General features: G+C 44.5%; 1 protein-coding gene across 1 annotated transcript in view; it reads right to left on the reverse strand.

Annotated features, from left to right (window-relative positions):
- COL6A1 (collagen type VI alpha 1 chain) overlaps nt 1–20,772 on the reverse strand; it is a 162,537-nt gene that overhangs the window by 67,785 nt on the left and 73,980 nt on the right. Inside the window, exons 16-19 of the mRNA XM_029606739.1 lie at nt 14,643–14,705; nt 10,320–10,373; nt 10,193–10,228; nt 119–181 (exon numbers count right to left, since the gene is read on the reverse strand). Coding sequence (XP_029462599.1) covers nt 119–181; nt 10,193–10,228; nt 10,320–10,373; nt 14,643–14,705 — 216 coding nt within the window. The remainder of the gene's footprint in view (nt 1–118; nt 182–10,192; nt 10,229–10,319; nt 10,374–14,642; nt 14,706–20,772) is intronic.

Raw genomic sequence — 20,772 nt, forward strand, 5'->3', positions numbered from 1 at the left:
GACTAAAAATAGCCAGATAAATTAGCTGCCCAGATCATCTTTTGAAATTTACCCTTAAAATAATTGGTGACCATCCAGGCAGTTAACACTAATTGCAGAATAGTATTAACAACATTACCTTGGTGCCTCTTGATCCACGAGCTCCAGGAATCCCAGGCGAACCCCTCTCTCCTACACCTCCCTGTCAGGAGAGAAGAAAAAATGAACTGAAAAACTGCATGTATCAGAGCGTGACAGAATAGATGGGAAGATCTGCTGAGGGGATTAGCAGCCAGAGAGATGAAAGCCAAAGTCACTGTTCATCACCAAAAAACATGAAGTGTTGATTACAGATTGCAGGAGATGATGCATATATACTGTTCCAGACTGTTTGGCTTAGAATATTGTTCAGGATTTGGTGTGGTGACTAGCCACTAGATATGTGAATCGGAACCGCTTCACATCGTGATTTTTTTTTCGTCCGGCCCGATCGGGTTTTTTTTTTTAATCGGCTGCGCCCGAGCCAATAAACAAAAAACCCACCCCGACCTTTTAAAACTAATCCCTTAGCTTCTCCCACCCCCCCAAAACCTTTTACAGGTACCTGGTGGTCCAGTGGGGGTCCCGGGAGCGATCTCCCGCTCCCGGGCCGTCGGCTGCCACTAATAAAAATGGCGCCGATGGTCCTTTGCCCTTACCATGTGACAGGGTATCCGTGCCATTGGCCGGCCCCTGTCACATGGTAGGAGCACTGGATGGCCCGCACCATTTTTAAAGATGGCGTCGGCCATCCAGTGCTCCCTCCATGTGACAGGGGACCCCCACTGGACCACCAGGTACCTGTAAAAAGTTTTTGGGGGGTCGGGAGGGTGGGGGAAGCTAAGGGATTAGTTTTAAAGAGTTGGGGTGGGTTTAGGGGTTATTTTTGTGTGCCGTTTTTCCCGCCCTCCCCCAAAACGATAAAAGAACCCCCACGAACAATTTAGTGGGGTTTTCCTATCGGTTTTGGGGAGCTCCCGATTTCTGACAACTTTTTCAATCGTCAGAAATACGATTCACATCCCTACTAGCCACATAATACTTCAGAAGCCAATCATAAGCCATTCAATAAAGAGGTTATACTTTATGGGGGAAATTTTCAGCTAAGTTCTAGGTCTGTGGGTCCTTTTATACTGGCATACCATGTAGCTGATTTTCAAAGAAAAAACTACCCCATACCCTAATTCGGAGAATCCACATCCTGGGTCTGTGGGACTTTGTAAGAACTTATCCCAGGACTGAATATGACCTCTGCTCAGTCCAGAAGAGGCTACATATAGATACAAGTGTAGGGATCCTTTGGTTTCCCTAACTAACAGGGGTGTATCAAACCAGTTCAGCTTCTGTTCCAACAGGTTGTGGATTTTATTTTGGAGTTTGTTAGAAGCAGGAGCCCTCCATCCCGTGTCTTCTATTTTTCTTATTTATGGGAAAGGAGTAAGGAATTTTCCCTTTTGGGGTCAGCCTGCCATTCTGACCTGATTCTGCTTGATTTTATTCTTTTAAACCCATTTTTGAGAATTCCCTGTAACAGCCTGGTCTCCCTTGTTGCAGTTGATTGGGGCATCCCTGTGTTGAAGGCTGGATCAAAGGCTAGGGAAGACCTACAGTGTGCTATCTCTCCTTCAGAGAATAGACCTGACAGTGACCTGATGCAGAGTTTAAACTTTATCATAGCTATTTTGGTCTGTCTCCTCTGTTGTGTGGCAGGAAAATGTTTCCACCCTTCCTGTCTCATTTGACTTTTCCCTCTTGGGTTCAGAGACTATTTTTGTTCCATTGGGAGCTGATGGTCCTTGACACCCAGGATGCGGTAACCAAAATCTTGGAAGAGTGGTGTCTTTCATCCTGAGGGAACCTGAAGTGTGGAGGAGTCTGGCTGGAAACTAGCATCCCTGCCAATGGCATAGCAGGAAGGAAACTAAAGGATCTAAAGGGGCAAGAAGCTGAAGATATTTGTTTTGAGAACTGTGAATATAGCTGAAATAATTGAGAGGGGGTTGCCCATCAGGTACTAACTAGGAAAGCTAAAGTATTTAAGAAGAATTCTGGCAAAGTATGGAAACAGACTATGTTCTGATAAAATATTGGGACTGTATTCTAACCATCTACAGTGGGAAGAACCTGGAATAAAACTGGGAATCTAAGAAGGATTGCACTATCTTCAATCTGAGAAATCCGAGTAATTAGAGTAACTGGGAGGAGAAGGAATTGAAGTGTTGAAAAATATGCTTGCATAAAAGTGGAAAGACTTTACCAAAGGAGTGACGTCACAAGTTTATTGATCTTTCTGCTGTCTTATTACTTATGGACTCTGATTGAAATCAGAACTGAAGCTGTAAATATTATTCAGTCATCAAATTAGCTATCAATAAAGCAAGCTGGAAAACGCCTTGCTTCTCAGTGTGTTTTATGGCAGAAAAGACTGTGTTAATTGTTGATGCTCTGCACAAAGGACGGTGAGGGGCTTGTATTGCAAAAGCTGGGTATAAGAACTATTGTTCATCCCCATGTGGAATCCTGGAACTCACAGAGTTAATGCTAACCGTGGAGATACATAGAGAGTAAAGCGGCGTCGTGTGCAGAAAGGGTTCATCCCTTCTATGTGCCCCTGGGTGCCAGCTAAAGGTTTCATCCTGCCCAGGAGTTACACAAGTGTTACTGTTTGTAAGGAGCATGGAAAGCACTTTTTTTTTTTTTTTTTTGAGTATATCATTTTATTAATGTTATTATAAATAAAGAAAAACACCACAAAATCCAAAAGGGAGAGTGTGTTGCGAAAATTGATGGGTCTGTAAATATAGTCCAAATATTTCTTAAAGAAGCAAAAAGACACAAAAAGACCAGATCGCTAAGAGCTAAATTTTAAAAGGGCTGCATGGGCGTCCATGTGTGGGCAGTTCCCAGCGCACGCACACGGATGACCCAATTTTATAACATGTGTGCTCCAATAAAGGAGCAGACTGGGAGGGAACTTCCCTAACCACCCTTCCTGCCCCAACCCTTAAAACCCTTCTACCTAGCGCTTTTTTTCTTTTTTTACTTACCTGCTCCCCCGAGCAGTAGTATATAGTGCGCGCTGGTCGGCTGCCAGCACGCGCTTCACCAGGACAGTGCCTAATGGCACTGACCCAGCTGGCCCGTCCCCGCCCCTCCCCCAGCCTGCCCCTTTTTGCACAGCCGGCTCTTCCACACGGACTGTGAGACACGCGCATGGCCGCGGGTGTTCTAAAATGCAAGAACAGTAACTGGAACAGTAACTCTCCTTAAAAACCTCTTAAAACTGTACAACTTCTTTAATGCTCCCCATTTCTCTCCTTCATTTACATTCTCCCCTATTATCTTTGTTGCCCAATCCGTGATAAGCTCTCTGGTAACCCAGACATTCTCTGCGATTATGGTATTCTCCTCATTTCATATGTCCAATTCTTATATGCAGATTTGATTTTTAAGCTATAAAATTAAAAAAAAAAGTTCCCTCTTTCCCCTTTCTCTTCCTTCCCCTTCTCCCCCTTTCCCCGCCCCTTTTATCCTCCCCCTCCTCCTTCCTTCCCCCCATCCTGCCCCCATATTTTTCTCTCTCATACAGTTAAGCTCTTTTCCTGAATTGAAAATACATCTTTGATCATCTTTATTATTGGTTCTTGTGGGCAATGTACCTTTCATCATATTTTTGCTTTTGTATCTACATCGTGTGTTTTCTCTGTTAAACATTAATTTTTATGTTTTGTGTTTTTAATTCTTTTTTCTGTCCTCTATTGTTTTTCTATACTTTGTAGTTTCCACATATAAGTGTTTAATTGTATTTCATTTTATTGGAATTGTTAGAATTAACTGTTTTTCTCTTTGATTTGATTTTAGAGATATTCCTATTTGTTCCTCCCAATGCAGCATTTTGCGAAATATAGTCCTGTATCAGGGGACACAGCTATACTCTAAACTCAATGAATATTACACGCTTATTGATCTGGTCTTTTTGTGTATTTTTGCTTCTTTAATAAATATTTGTACTATATCTGCAGACCCATCAATTTTTGCAACACACTCTCCCTTTTGGAGTAAAAAAAAGAAAACCAAGTTGGAAGCTCCATTCTCTAGTCTACGTTTTTAAGAAACTAACAGGATTGGGACAGCTTTACCTCCTGAAGAGGGTACACTTTATATGTTTTATTGCCACTCAAGGTCCATTACAACATCTGTTTGACCTAAGTTTTAAAGAACTCAGTCGTATAAGCACTCTATAACTGAGAACCAGACACATGCTTTTTATTTTTTGTATGTGTAGGCCTTCAAGTTCAGGTTAAAATACAGAAATATATCAGACTATTTATGGCCAAACAGATGTAATTGATGTTAGGGCCCTCTTTTTCAACATGGATCAATAATATCACAGACAGTGAAAGTTACAGTCAAACTACATGATCTGAAATAGTCACAATAGGAATAGGGGAGGAAATAATGAAAATGCCCATGGGAACTGTAGCTAATTTTCAAATGGGAGGGTTTCCCTTTGAAAATTTGGGCAGCTGCAGGAGAGCGGGTAATTTTGTACCTGCTTTGAGGCTGGGGCAAAAGTATATATGGGGCTTTGAAAATGACATCCCAACATCTACTCTGTCTCCTTAACATGACCCCCTTTTTGCTGCAGGTAAGACAGCATGCGTACATATACCCGCAGTGAGCGGGAATGGAGAATTACTTACCTGATAATTTCGTTTTCCTTAGTGTAGACAGATGGACTCAGGGTTATGTGCTCTTCTGCTAGCAGATGGGAGACTAAGTCGGATTTCAAAGCTGACATCACCCTAGATATACCCCTGCAGTGACCTCATCTCCTCAGTATCCTCCTCGAAAAGCCATTGTGGATATATATCTTGCTTAAACAACTTGATTAAACTCCTTAAACTTGATTAAACTGATTCAACTGATTTAAAAAAACTGGAGACCGCCAGTGCACTCAACCAAGTTAACGCTGACACCAGACTAACTGCTGGTGTCTTGAACTAGGGGTAGGCAACGGCTTACCCATATTTGTTTAGTCTTGAAAGTCACTTTCCGAGGTCCTCCTTCTCAGGGGCAGCCATGGGCAGGATGCTGAGTCCATCTGTCTACACTAATGAAAACGAAATTATCAGGTAAGTAATTTCTCCATTTCCTAGTGTGTAGCCAGATGGACTCAGGACCAGTGGGATGTACAAAAGCTACTCCCAGACAGAGTGGGAGGCTGCTCGTGGCCCACTTAGTACTGCCCTTGTGAAAGCTGCATCTTCTCAGGCCTGACATCCAAGCAGTAGAACCTGGAGAAGGCGTATAGGGAGGACCACATCGCCGCCCGACAGATCTCGGCAGGCAATAGCAGCTTGGTTTCTGCCCAAGATACTGCTTGGGCCCTAGTATAATGAGCCTTAACCTGCAGTGGTAAATGCTTTCCTGCCTCTATGTAGTCTGCCTTGGTTACTTCCTTGATCCAGCGGTCTATGGATGCCCACGAGGCCGCTTCTCCTTGCTTCTTCCCACTGTGAAGAACAAACAAGCGATCCATTTTGCGCACTGGTTCCGATCTTTCCAGGTATCGCATCAGGAGTCTGCCGATATTTAGATGGCGAAGGAGGCGTGAGTCTTCAGAGTCCTTATGTTCATTCGGAGATGGTAGGGAGATGGCTTGGTTCAAATGAAACTCAGAAACCACTTTTGGTAGGAAGGAAGGGACGGTGTGCAGCTGATTGGTTCCAGGAATAAACCTAAGGAACAGTTCCCGACAGGATAGTGCCTGTAGTTCGGAGATGCGACGAGCTGAACATATTGCTGAACATATTGCTGAACATATTGCCATAGGAATACCATATTCAATGTTACAGAGGCGTAGTGACAGACTGCGCGTTGATCTGAAGGAAGCCCCCGCTAGGAAGTCTAATACCAGATTGAGGTTCCATAGGGGCATCCCTTTAGGGGTGGCCGAAGTTGCTTAACCCCTTTTAGGAAACGAGTCATATCCAGATGAGCTGAAAGACGGATGCTGTTCACTTCAGCTCTGAAACTGGAGAGGGTGGCTACTTGGGCCTTGAGGGAGTTGAGTGACAACCCCTTCTTCATACCGTCCTGTAGAAACTCCAGAATCATGGGGATCGTGGCCGTCCGCGGGAATATCTTGCGGTCCTCGCATCAGGCTTCGAATATTCTCCAGATCTGTATGTATGCCAGTGATGTTAAGAACATGCACACTCGAAGCAGGTTGTCAATCAAGGCCTTTGAGTAACCGCACTTCTTCAGGCGGGTCCTCCCAAGGGCCAGACCGTAAGAGAGAATCGAGATGGATCTTCGTGAAGAATCGGGCCCTGCTAGAAAAGGTCCCTTTGTGGAGGTAGGCACAGAGGGCTCCCCGCAAGGAGTCTTTGCATGTCTGCGTACCATGGGCGTCTTGGTTAATCCGAGGCCACTAGTACAACTAGTCCCCTGTGATGTTCTATCTTGCGGATGACCTTGCCCAGTAGTGGCCATGGAGGGAAGGCATACAGTAAGCCTTCCTCTGACCAGGTCTGGACAAGACTGTCTATCCCTTGGGAGTGTGGCTCTAGTCTGCAGCTGAAGAACCTGGGGACTTGGGCACTGTGATATGTGGCCAATAGATCCATAGCTGAGAGGCCCCAGCATTTTACTATCAGTTGGAAGGCTGTGGTCGACAGCATCCATTCCCCCGGGTCCAGGCTCTTTCTGCTGAGGAAGTCTGCTGAGACGTTGTCTTTTCCTGCGATGTGGGAGGCTGAGATCCCTTGTAGGTTTATTTCCACCCATGCCATGAGAGGGTCTATCTCCAGAGACATCTGCTGGCTCCTGGATCCTCCTTGGCAGTTGATGTAGGCAACCGTTGTAGCGTTGTCCGACATTACTCAAATCACTTTGCCTCGGGGTCTGTGGCTGAATCGCAGGCATGCTAGTCTGACTGCTCAAGTTTCCAGGCGGCTTATGTTCCTTCCCGCCTCTTCCTTGCTCCATTGTCCCTGGGCCGTCAGTTCCTGACAGTGGGCACTCCACCCTCACAAGCTCACATCCGTGGTGAGCAAGATCCAGTTCGGTGGGGATAGGCTTACTCCTCTGCTAAGGTGGTCTTCCTGTAGCCACCACTGGAGCTGAGAACATACCTCTGCTGGTAGTTGGAGGTGAATTGAGTAGTCCTGGGACAGTGGGTTCCAGCGTGACAGTAAGGAGTGCTGGAGCAGTCGCATGTGGGCCCTTGCCCACAGATTGAGCTCCAGGGTTGATGCCATGAGGCCAAGGACTTGAAGATAGTCCCATACCTTGCAGAGTGCATTGGTCATCAATAGTCATAATTGTTCCATCAGCTTCCTTCTCCTCGGGGGAGGGAGGAAGACTTTGTTCTGTTTGGTGTCGCAGTGGGCCCCCAGGTACTCTAGAGACTGAGAGGGCTGCAGACTGCTCTTGACCGTGTTCACGACCCAACTGAGCTCCTGCAGTAGGTTCTGCTGGTCACCTGCCGGCTCTCTTTCGAAGAATTTGCCCTGATCAGCCAGACGTCCAGGTAAGGGTGTACCAAGATCCCTTCCTTCCTCAGTGTTGCCACCATGACCACCATAATTTTGGAGAATGTTCTGGTGACGGTTGCTAGGCCGAAGGGTAGTGCTCAGAACTGGTAATGATGTCCCAGTATCACAAAGTGTAGAAAATGCTGGTGATCTTGATGGACTGTGGAATGTGAAGGTAGGCTTCGGAGAGGTCCAGTGATGTTAGGAACTCTCCTGGTTGTACTGCTATTATTATGGAGCGAAGAGTATCCATGCGGAAGTGTAGTATCCACAGATGACTGTTGACGTTCTTGAGATCCAAGATGGGTCGGAATGATCCTTCCTTCTTGGGAACAACAAAATAGATGGAATAGCGCCCCTTATTTTGTTGGGGTATAGGAACCGGAGTTATTGCCTTCAGACTGAGTAGTCTTGTCAGAGTGGCTTCCACTGCCAGTATCTTGGTGTGGGAGTGGCAGGTGACATCATAAATTTGTCCCGAGCGATGCTGCGGAACTCCAGAGAGTAACCTTCTCGAATGATGTTTAGTACCCATTTGTCCGACGTGATCTCGATCCATCGTTGGTAGAAGAAAGAAAGTCAACCCCCTATTTCCTCTTCCTATGGATGGGTCGGCCCATTCTCATTGGGGAGCACAGCTGGAGCCTGCCCCGGGCCTGTTCCTCTCTTGGTCTGTCAGTTCTGAAAGGGCTGGGACCTTCCGGAGGGACGAGGTGCCTGGAACTGTGAGTTCCGGTAGGGTCGAAATCGTTGAGAGCCTCTGCCCCTGGTTCTTCTGAGAGAGGGGCACTGGGATCATTTACCCCTGTCTTCTGGTAGCCGAGGTACTGGAGATTCGCCCCACTTGCTGGCTAACTTCTCCATTTCGCTTCTGAATAAGAGAGATCCTTTAAAGGGCATTCTTGTGAGATTTGCTTTAGAGGTCGCATCAGCAGACCAATTCCGCAGCCATAGCTGTCTTCTAGCTGCCACTACCAAGGCTACTCCTCTGGCTGAAGTACGCACCAGATCTAAGCTTGTGTCCATCAGGAAAGCTGCTGCAGGTTCCATCATCTCATTGGTATATGTTCCAGAGTTATTTGCCTCTCTTGAGAGGAGCAAGCAGGAACATGCCACCAGTACGCAGCAGGAAGCAATCTGCAGTGTCATTGCTGTTGTCTTGAAGGCCTGCTTAAGAATGGATTCCAATCGTCTATCCTGAGTATCCTTCAATGCAGCCCCTCCCGCAAAGGAAATGGTTGTTTGCTTTGAGACGGCACAGACCATGGCATCCACTTTCGGAAAACGCAGGCATTCCTTGGTCGCTGGTTCCAGAGGGCATAGGGCTTCCAAGGCCCGACCTCCTTTAAAGCTGGCCTCTGGGGCATCCCACTCCAGGTCAATCAGTTCCTGGATGGCTTCCATCATGGGAAGTAGCATGACGCTTTATGAAGGGACACCAAGATGGGGTTCTTCTTTGGTTCCGCCATAGGGTCCGTGCCTGGAATTCCCAGAGTCTTCAGAGTCTGGGAACAAGGACTGGTAATTCGTCCCTATGGAAGAAGCGAAGCATGGTTCGGTATGGTTCCAGGTTTGGAGGGATTTTTCCCTCTTCCAGGGAGCCACCATCATCATCTGAGATGTCTGGGTCCCTGTCAGGGAGATTCTTGGTTAGGCAAGGCATGTCTCAAGGCATCCGAGTAGGGCTGGGAGGATCTTGTGCTTCTAGCAGGGGTAGAGCCCAGCTTGCAGCCAGGGCTGATTGCACCTGAACAAAGGCTTGCAGCCCTTGGAAAAATTCTAACCAGGAGAAGGTCCCTGGGTCCATGTTAATCCCAGGGGGAGTTGGAGTAGGGGCCCCTGAGGTGCCCTCTTGTGGAGAAGACATCTCATAGGTGCATAGGTCCGGGGAGCTATCGTATGTAGTAGTTCCGGACCCATCCTCAGACAGCGAGGGACCAGGCTTTGGTCCCCTCTGGGCTATCTCTGAGGGATATTGGAGATCACCTCAGGAATTCTCAACTGGGGGTGGGACCCTTAGGTATCACCGCAAGAGAGCGGGGCTCGATCTTTTTTAAAGGTAATTTTGTCTTCTTGCTGTAATTTTCCTAATTCTGTGCTAGAGTGTGGGATAGTGTCCGCATCTCCTAGGAGACGGAGAGATACTGAGGAACTGAGGTTACTGCAGGGGTATATCTAGGGTGATGTCAGCTTTGAAATCTGACTCGTCTCCCATCTGCTAGCAGAAGAGCACATAACCCAATGGTCCTGAATCCATCTGGCTACACGTAGGAAATCATCAATTTTCAAACACCCCATTTCTGTAGGTAACACACCTTTATCCATGGAAATGGATTTAAATAGCTTTCAGACCCTTATTCTCCTTAGAAACAAGGTTGATACCACGTAACAAGAGAGTGTAACAGAAGAAGTGGGCAGATTAAATTTGCCCTGCCTGCTGTTCAATTGAATGCACTGTTGCAAATTATAATAAGGTCTCTTTCTTAGGAGTCCAATAACTTATTTTTTTCTGGAACTCTTAGTATATCAGACGCATAAACCAGATGTAAAAGTGTTCTTGTTGCCTCAAAAACTAGCCCAGCAGAAGCAGCTGAGCTGGAAATTATTTTCACAGTCAGGCAGCCTCTTCTTACCCTTTCTCCTGTGGGTCCATCAGGGCCAGCATCTCCCTAAAAGAAAGAAATTGTAATTACATAACCATAAAATAATTCTGTATTCAGTTTCCCCAAAGAATCCTAATAAATGAGGCACATTACCCACCTCGTCTCCGGATTCACCTTTCTCTCCAGAATCTCCCCGAGCCCCTGGCTCACCCTGTCAAGTAGAAAGTGAAATAACCATGTTTGGAGTTTAAAGGACAGAAGAATAAAGCTGGCATAGCTAGCAGATCAGGGGGCGATAGCAAGAGGGGAGAAGACATGAGAAGACACATAAGACTGCAAACAAGAATTATTCAGCTCTGAAATTCATTAAGGGAACCTGTCGTAATGAAATATGTATTCTTTTTATTAGTAGTATCTGCTTTGAACAGTTTTCTGGTAATGAATTATGGAATATAATAAGCACCTGTAAATAATAAAATAGTATGATTTTATTACTATTTTATTTTCTTGATTTTTTTCTGAGGAATGGTGATTCTGTTTTTCCATTGTTGGAATGCATACACAGTCTGGCTTGCTGTGGTTTCCAGTTCAGTGTTTGTCTGCGCATTTCTATTTAATCTTATGGTCTTTAATATTTTTATTCTGTATTTGGTGAGGGTCTGTCTGTATTCTGCAAGGTGAGATATTCTGCCAGCATGTAGTTTCTATGTAGGGATCTGTAGCAGCCTGGCTTTCTCTAATTTCCTAATAGGAGGTATATTGGTGTTTTAGGGCCTTTGTAATATTAGCACGGCTGCCTTTTCATAGATAGGGTTTTTACTGTTTGTGTGCTGGCATTTAGTATTGTCTTGGTATGCAAAGTTACTATTATAATTCTTTTACACATGGCTTTCTGAGTGATAAGCCCAAACCGAACACATGTTACAATAGGCCTAATACCATATACCATATTTGGTGGCGTATAGGACTCAGTGGCGTATAAGACGCCCCCCCCCCTTTTTATACACATTTTTAAGGAAACAAATAATTATCTATATTTTTTTATGAATATCCATAATGATTTATTGAACTAATTTTATAGTTATTTATGTCTACAAAAATGTAACTAGGATGTAACTAGGAAACACTGTAGTTCAATCTTCATCCATGTAACTAGGATGTAACTAGGGAACACTGTAGTTCAATCTTCATCCTCAAAACCCAGAAATTCCTCTCCAGAGCTAAATAAAGAATCACTTGAAGCCTGTTCTTCAGAAACGGAGTCTTCGTATAACAAATCATCCTCTGTGCCATCAAGTGAGTTACTAATTCCACAATTCTTAAATGACTTTACAACTGTCTCATGTTTCACAGCATCCCATGAAGTTTTGACCCATTCATAAATCTGCGAAATGCTAGGCCTCTTCCTTCTTCCTGATGCTGTCACTTCAAAATCTGTAGACTGCATCCAACTGTTCCATTTCTCCTTCATGAATCCTTTAAATGGTTTATTAATGCAGACATCTAAAGGTTGAAGCTAGCTCGTTAGGCCACCTAGAATTACAGCTATTTGAGTTTTCAGTTGGTAGATTTTATTTTTCACAGCTTCTGTTCTGTGACTCCGAAACTGATCCCATACTAGCAAGGCAGGTTCCTTTAACAGTCCACCAGGACACCTAAACCACACATTGTCTATCCACAACTTCATCCCCCCGTCACCCATCCAGCCCTTAGGATGAACATGCACAAACACACCTTTAGGCAGTTTTTCCTTGGGCAAGGTTTTCCTTTTGAAAATCAAGAGGCGGCAATTTTGTTCCATTGGCACAGCAAGCCAACACGACTTTTTAATGCATTTTTTCATGCCCACATGTTTTAACAACAACACTTTTTGCACCATTGGAATCTACTGTTCTGTTTGAGGGTACATCGAACGTCAGTAAGACCTCATCCATGTTTCCTATTTGTGAAAGTTCAAAATTTTCTCTTTTTCTTGTACTAATGACAAATCTATGAAACTCGAAAATCTTTTCTTCATATTCTGTTGGCATCTTTTGTGCTATTTTTGTTTTAGTTCGCATTCTTAGGTCACTTCTCTTCATGAATCTAGAACACCATGACATTGATCCTGTAAAACCAGCGATGCCCCTGTTAGTGGCTATCACTCTTGCTTGTTGAATAATCATTTTTGTGGAAACTGAAAATCCCGAGCTTCTGAGGTCTAATATCCAAGTTTTTAGTTCTTCTTCTAGTTCTGGCCATTTTGCAATTCCATGTCGCAGACTGTGTTTACTATGCATAGCCTTTTGTAAGTCCTCTTCCTGTCTTCTCCAAGTTCTTATCATCTTTTCAGTTGGCGGTGGCCCTAATTCCTCTCTGCTGCTCTGTTTACATGTTGTTTAGCATACACAATCACTCGTAGCTTGAATGCAATATTGTAGCAGAATCTGCGTTGCTTTTGAGCCATGTTTTGTGTTTTGCCAAGAGCAGGGCACAATGGGAGGGGAAAGCGGGGGATAACGTAACGCCGGTGATCAAGATTGTGGGTTGCAGTTTCAGTGTCTAAAACTTGGAGGAGAAGTCCATTAAGTTGACTTAGAAAATAGCCACTGCTATTACTACTAGCAACAGTAACTTAGTTTTTGGGTACCGGTACTTGCCAGGTTCTTATGGACTGGATTGGCTACTGTTGGAGGCAGGATGCTGGGCTTGATGGACCCTTGGTCTGAACCAGTATAGCAATTTCTTATGTTTTTATGTTCTTAACTCAGTGTATTTTCTGATGTACAATTCGAATATTGCTTCCACAATTGTGGAAATCCAGGAGAAGCTGCAAGCTGGGTGTGACTAGTGTGGGAAATGCATTATAAAATGGTCAGCGGAATGAATATTCACCCTGCTAGGGCTTTTAAGACAGAAATTATCTCCACAGAGGAGTGCAGAAAATTAACGTACTAAATATCAGGTTTTTGGAACCATATTATTAATGGTAAGGTCAGCGGCTCCTCTTCCAGTATTCTATTCTGTATCTTTGATCAAGCTCGTCTTCCTTAGGTACCATTCTCTATTTGTCCACACAAGTTTCCTAATAGCCAAAACATGTATCATGCTCTGGGTGCCGAATTGTGGAGATGCCAATTACCATAGGTACATAATATGCTGGTACCGGAATGGATTTCAGCTTAAGACAGTAACCTCAGACAGTGGGCACTTTTCCAGCATATTTGAAATCCTTTCTTTTCTTGTTACCATTACCCATAAGAGTCAGGAAAGGCAAACCAGTCACAGGCTTCTTTGTATAAAATGAATATCCCAGAGAGCCAATGATAAACTCTTTTTAAATCATTTAGTGTGCTGTTTTGGTATGGTGTAATGTCCTGAATGCTTTAGCAATCTCTGCGCCCTCCGGTGCACCAGCCAATTGGGGAGCGAGGGCGCGAGGAATCAAAATTTACAGCATCCGGTGGGGGGGAGGGAGCGACGCACATCAGATTGGAGGAGTTTTATTTGCATGTTCGGACAAAAAATAAAATGATTATTTTGTAATTAGAATAAAGAAGGACTAAACTGCACCCGCACCAGTAGCAGCAGGACACTGACCCCCATTCCCAGGAGCAGGAAGCTTGCAGGGCTCTTGTCCCATGCCTTAATTACTCGCTGCAAAAAAAGATCTCACTTTCCAAGGCTAGGAAGCCCGCAATCACACACTTCACAATGCATCAAAAGGCGAAGTGAAAAAAATCGTTAACAGGGCGATTGTATACCTTTCGGTCCGAGACGCGATTTATGCGCTTTACCAATCATAAGATGGCTATCGCAGCGGGAGCAAGCGGCCGCACCCTCTAGCCTTCTCGCCCGGCCCTAAGCGGGTGCTGTGACGTTCCTTTTTCGCAGTCTATCAGCTGCCGCCGTCCCTGGCGCAGTCAGCCCATTGGATGTTCCCGTCTCAGAGGCGGAAAAGGAGGAGGGGCAGCTATCCGGGTGCGTATGACGTAAGGGAATGGGCGGGACTCCGGTTTTGGCGGTCTTGCTTTGAACGGTGAAGCGGCACCGGAGGAAGTCCCGGTTCGGCCTTGTCGTGGGCGCTTCTATCAGGGTCTGGCACGCCCTTGAGTTCTGTGGGATTGCGCCCTCACTCCCCGACGCCACTGCGTCACTCCCCCCCCCCCCCCCCACTGGATGCTGTAAATTTTGATAACTGGCGCACAAGACGCACTCCTTATTTTTCACCTATTTTCAGGGGAAAAAAGTGTATCGTATACGCCGGCAAATACGGTAGGTTTTAAGTGTCTTTTTTTTTTTAATTTACTTTTTTGCAAGGTTTTCTGGTTGACTTTGAAAGCATTGCATGTAAATTTAATATACATGTTGTAAGTAATATTTGTTTTCCTTCAGAGAGTATGTTTAATGTAATTTTTCATGTAAAATCTATTATAAATGCATAATCTATGATAACGTAATAAGGAAGCTTAAGTGTCCTTTCATTTTACTGCCTTCTCACCTTTTCCCCAGGGTTTCCAAGATTGCCAGGTCTTCCTGCAACTCCATTAGTGCCTGATTCTCCCTTGTTAAAGGACAAAAAAAAAAAAGCACCATTAGCAAATCTCTAGTAGATACTATTTGAATAATTGTTAATTATGAGCCAGGGAACTAGAACAGAAAGCACTTTTCAAAAGACAGAACACCTCAGCATTTATATTTGCAGTATGAGACACTGTACACAATGACATAACATTGGGGGAATAATGATCCCTCATGCCCTTGGGTGTACAGAGATGTAATATCCACACAATTTAGGTACATTTAAGTATGATCATTTTATAGTTGGTCTGTGTTGACCTTTAGCTTTTTAAAGTGTTATATTGGTTTATTTTTTATTATTTGCTCTAAATGCCTAGGCAATTTACAAATTACACACACAGTTAAAATGAATAAAACAAAAAGAAAAGGCAAAACATCAAGTCTCATAGGAACATCAATCAGATCACTAGCACAAGTTAATGAAAGGCATGATTAAGCAAATGTCTTTTTAGCATTTACTTAAAAGCCCTTGAATCTTCTGCTAAACATAAAGCCTCTGGAAAAGAATTACAAATATTGGGAGCTGCAACCGAAAAGGCAGTTTCCCTAGTTTCCACCTGTCATGCCCTTCTGACTGAGGGACAATCCAAGAGTCCTCTCTGGGAAAATCTAAGTGACCAAGGAAGTGAGTTCAGTTTCAATAGTATATGGGCCATCATTGACATCTGACCTCATAGGACACCATCAGCCAATGCAGGTCTATTGGGACCGGAATAATGTATTCCTGTTTCCTCATTCCAGAGATCAGCTGCGCAGCGGTGTTCTGCAAAATCTGTATTGCCCTCAGTTTATTTCCAGGCACTCTAATGCAGAGTGCATTACAATAATCCAATACTAGAAGAACGGAGGATTGAACAACTGTCCTAAAATCACACTGTTCCAACAGGGTTTTTAAGCCATGGAGAACATGTAGTTTATAAAATCCAGCTTTAGTCATGGCTTTTATTTCATAGAAAATGAAAGACGAGTTTCTACCCATATCCCAAGACTCTTCACATGTGGTAGGATTGGAAACATCAAACTCTCAATGGTCACAGATGATGGAAAAGAGTTATTAAAATAACGATGGATGATGGTAAACTCTGACTTTGTAACATTCAAGAGCAGTTTATTATGTTGCAACCATTGTTTTATAATTGACATACAAATATAGATTATGTCAACTGTGTCTATAACCAGTTCTGATGAATGCAGATGAAGAATTGAAGATTGTTGGCATAAATTTGATAACCGTTGCACAAATTTGCCAGTATCTTACTAATGGGTGCCAGATGTATATTGAATAATAATGCAGGGTGCCCTGAGCCCTGAGGAATGCCGGTGGATTTAGCTGACCACCGAGAGTGCCGTTGCTTGATCCTTACCTGGTATGTGCGTTCAGATAGATAAGACAAACCAAGATAAGACAACATCAGATATATCACATTCCCTTAGACAAAATAAGAAGATGTCGTGATCTAGCACGTTGAACGCTGATGAGATATCAAGTAGTACAAGAATGTAGCTATTTCTGGCATCAAGCCCTCTTTTAAAGGTGTCAGTTAAGGAAACCAAAAGGGTTTCTGTGCTCAGAGACTTTCTGAAACCAAAATGAAGTAAGTCTAAAATGTGATTTTCTACAAAATCAGAAGGTTGATACAAAACTATGCATTCTAGCAATTTAATCATAAATGACAAAGAGGAGATAGGTCTATAATTTGTCATATAAAGTGAGTTTAGTCCCTCTTTTTTTAGGAGCAGTCTTACCGAGGCTTTCTTGAGGGAGGGGGGAACAGATCCCTTCTTTCAAGGATAGGTTAATAGCTAAAGAGGATGCAGTTTTTTTTATCTGCAGACAATCAATACAGGAACAGCATAAATATTTGGAGCACAAAAGGTGTTAATGTTACGAATTGCATCTTTGACTTCAGAGATTGACATATCATCAAATGAAGCCCAATTAGTAGAGACATCTCATTGTATCAGGCAGAAAATGAGGTAAAGAAATTCAAGAAATCATTACAGGAGGGTAAAGAAGTATTATGAGGAATGGCGGAGTTGGACTGAGTTTCAGTTAACTTTTTCGCATTGTGAAACAGTTCTTTTAGGTTATATCCAATAGCATGGACTCTTTTTGAGTTAATAGATTTTTTTGTCTCAAATACATGTGCTGTACATTGGCACAATGTTAACTTGAAAGTAGTCAAAGAGTCGCTGGTCAGACGTGTACACTATTGGCGTTCATGTTTACAAAGCAGATGATGAATTATCTAAGGACGGGTGTCATCCAGCTGGGACCTGATTTAGGTTTCCAGGAAACGAGTTTCAAAGGGGACAATTTATCTGTCTCAGCTGTTATTATAAACCTCCAGCTGGAAACTGCATCATTAGTATTTGTTGGATTTAAATTACTCAATTCAACTAATAACCATTCAGAAAATTTCTTACAATCAATGTGACCTGTTTTTAGAAAAAAAATTAATTTGTAGAAGGTTTCAGGTGGGATGAGATCTGATTAATCTCATGTAATGGATGCGTAAAAGAAATTTTAAAAAAATGATCATAACAGGGAATAGGTGTCACGATCAAGCTGTTTTGGCAATCAGAGGATCTGGAAGAATTAACAAAAACTAGATCCAATGTGGGTCCACCATGCCTGTAAGTAGGCTTAGTCTTTTTTGTGCCTCAGAACTTTGTGTGGGTGAGACTGATTTAATCTGTGTTTGGTTTTTGTGTATGAATATTCTTTTTCAGGGCAAATGACTTACTCTTCTGTCTTTCTGGGCCTCAAGACATGATGTAAAAATTAACATGATCTGTATGGACTCTTATGTCTCAAGAGGAAATGGCTTAGTCTAGGTGAGTTTATAATACAGTTCCTAAAAGACATTTTGGTCCTGGAGAAAACTGGAGCTTCAGTTGCTTATGAAATATTTTAAGAGGAAAATTTTCATACAGCCTGGAGAGCAGTAAAGTCTGCATGTACATTGTACACCCAAATTCTAAATATTGCTGTTTGCGATATTATGATTTAAAGCTTGTATGAAGAAATAGCTGGATGATACATCTGAGAATTACGAATAAAAGATATGCTAAGTTTGAAAATACATTGACACTTGAGATTGTTTCCTGCCATACTGTTTCTTGTGTATAGACTTTGATTAGGGCAGTCACATCCCTTTGATTCTACACCTAAAATTAACACAAGTTACCCTACTTCTTCATTTCTATCCTCTAGCCACTAGTGTTCCTCTGTGTTTAGCCCATGCCCTTTTAAAAATTCCATTACTGTTCTTGTCTTCACCACCTCTTCTGGGATGGTATTCCGTGCATCCACCACTCTTTCCATGAAGAAATATTTCCTGATATTGTTCCTGAGCCTACTGTCTTGGAATTTCATATCATAACCCCTGGTGCTACAGCTTCCTTTCCATCTGAAAAGATTTGATTCTTGTGCATTATTTATACCCTTCAGGTATTTAAATGTCTGTATCATATCTTCTCTGTCTCTTCTCTCCTCTAGGGTTTACATATTTAGGTCCCTCAGCCTCATAAGTCTTTCAATGTAGACCCCACACTATTTTGGTTGCCTTTCTCCAGACTGCTTCCATACTGTCTCTATCCTTTTTGAGAAACGGTCTCCAGAACTGAACACAGTTCTTCAAGGTGAGGCCTCACCAAAGACCTGTACTGGGGCATTATCACCTCCTTTCTCCTGCTGTTTATGCCTCTCTCTATGCATCCCAGAATTTCTCTTGCCTTAGTCACTACCTTGTCACATTTCTTCACTATATATTAGGGATGTGCTTCGTTTTATCTGCCAGAACGGGTCGTTTTTTTGCGGCGGTCCGTCCCGGCGAGGAATTCACCAGGACGGACCGCCGCAATCACTGCACGCAGGGTTTCCATCTTGAAACGGGGAACCTTGAGGGCCCGATTGACCCTTTTGAGATCCAGAATGGGGTGAAAGGAATCGTCTTTTTTGGGAACAACGAAGTAAATTGAATACTGGCCAGTGCCCTGTTCTTGCACCAGTACCGGAAGGATCGCCCTCAAATCCTGAAGCCTCAACAGGGTGTGACAGGCTGCAGGTTGCTTGGAACGGCCGCAAGGGAACACGATATTATAGATCCGGCAGGTCCCTGGCAAACTAACACGTAGCCGTGTTCTATCACCTCGAGGACCCAGAGATCGGAAGTGATTTTGGCCCACTCCTCGAGAAACAGAGAAAGACGCCCACCTAAGTTTCGTTCGGAGGAATGGACCAGCCGAATCTCATTGGGGAGCTGACTTAGTGGTCGTGTGTTGCTGATGGCCATCTCGGAAACCTTGACGGCCACGAAAGGAATGGTACCAAGACTGGGACCTGGACACACCTCCCCTGGGGAAGGAGCCATGAGCCCTGTTGCCGTATCAGTGGTTCCCCCTGAAGCAAGTGCGAGTCGGGAAGAAAGACTTCGACTGTTTGGGACGGTCTTCTGGCAGCTTGTGGACCTTGTTCTCACCCAAGGATTTAATAAGCTGCTCCAGGTCCTCACCAAAAAGCAACTTGCTCTTGAAAGGAAGAGTGCCTAACTGAGCCTTCGAAGAAGCATCAGCAGACCAATTACGTAGCCAGAGAAGAAGTCTGGCCGAGACCGCGGAAACCATAGCCTTTGCCTGGACACGAAGCAAGTCATAGAGGGCATCCGCACCATAGGCTATATCACCCTCCAAATGCTCAGCCTGCTCTGCCTCTGCAGACGGGAGGTCCTGGGTGCTGAGTAACTGTTGCATCCACCTAAGGCTTGCCCGCTGCATGAAACTGCTGCAAATTGTCGCCCGGACTCCGAGCGCTAAAACCTAAAAAATGCGCTTCAAATAAAATTCAAGCTTACGGTCCTGCACATCCCGTAATGCTGTGGCGCCCACCACCAGAATGGTGGTACGCTACGTCACCGCGGTGACGGAAGAATCCATCTTTAGAATCTTTAACATGTCCAGGCAGTCCTCAGGAAGCGGGTAGAGCTTTTCCATAGCCCTACCAACTCCCATTCCCGGAGGAGGAGCAAGCGGTGCATCGGATGAAATGGGAAAGTACACGGTAATGCCCTGAGTCCCGCCAGGACCGGGTCCACGTTTGGCATCATCGCCGCCGCCACAGAATCATCTGGTGGGGCATCAATTCCCAATTCCTGAAGAACAAAGGGAATAAGAGGCTCCAGCTCCTCCCGCTGAAACAAGCGCAGGACACGCAGATCATCGCCTTCTAGCGGGGGGGGCCCGCCATGGAGGGGGGAGTTCCCGGGACCACCCTAACCCGCACCGAGACCTGAGGGTCCGGAATAACATTGGGGGACGGTACGGGCAAAGGAGGAAGTTTCGGGGGAGGGGGAACTATGGGGGGGGGGTCCACCTCCCTCTGTAAGCTAGCCAAGTAAGATTCATGTAATAAGAGAACAAAATCTGAAGAAAAACGGGCCCGGGCCGAATTTCCCATGGGGGAGGGGGGCGGATGGGGTGAGGGGGGGGGGTCCGATTCACCTCCCCAAGAGCGAACCGGGCTCAAATCGGGGGGAAAAAGTGAAGAAATTGGATCCCCTGCCCCAGGAGAAGCAGAATGTGTTTCCTCAGAAACACCTAAAATGGCCGCTGCTCCCACACATTCCCGAGACGGGAACAGCCTGGCCAAACGACGAGGAGCCCATCCTCAAGATTTAGAAACCTGCGGCACTGAAGAGGAGCCTTCCCCCCCGGAAAGGCACCTGGAGCACACCCCCCTCACGAGTCGGAAGGCCAACTCTCCACATGCTAAACAGCAAAGAGGCCGCGGCATGAGGCAGAGAATAGCAGCCACGATATTAATAGAACACAGCTGACCGGGAAGCCCCTGAGGAGCTGGGCGAGAGATTGAACCCCCGCTCCTTCCTCACAAAAAACTGATGCCCTTTTTTTTTTGCCAACAAAGAGTAAAACTGTAATGTCCTCTGTGAGAAAATGAAAAACTTGCCTTTATTTTATATATTTTTTTTTTTTCACAGAGACAAGGGAAATGACATCCCTGCCAGTCCAGCCGAGGAATGTGCATCTCA

This window comes from Rhinatrema bivittatum, chromosome 6 (genome assembly GCF_901001135.1).
Source record: "Rhinatrema bivittatum chromosome 6, aRhiBiv1.1, whole genome shotgun sequence".
Taxonomy (NCBI): domain Eukaryota; kingdom Metazoa; phylum Chordata; class Amphibia; order Gymnophiona; family Rhinatrematidae; genus Rhinatrema; species Rhinatrema bivittatum.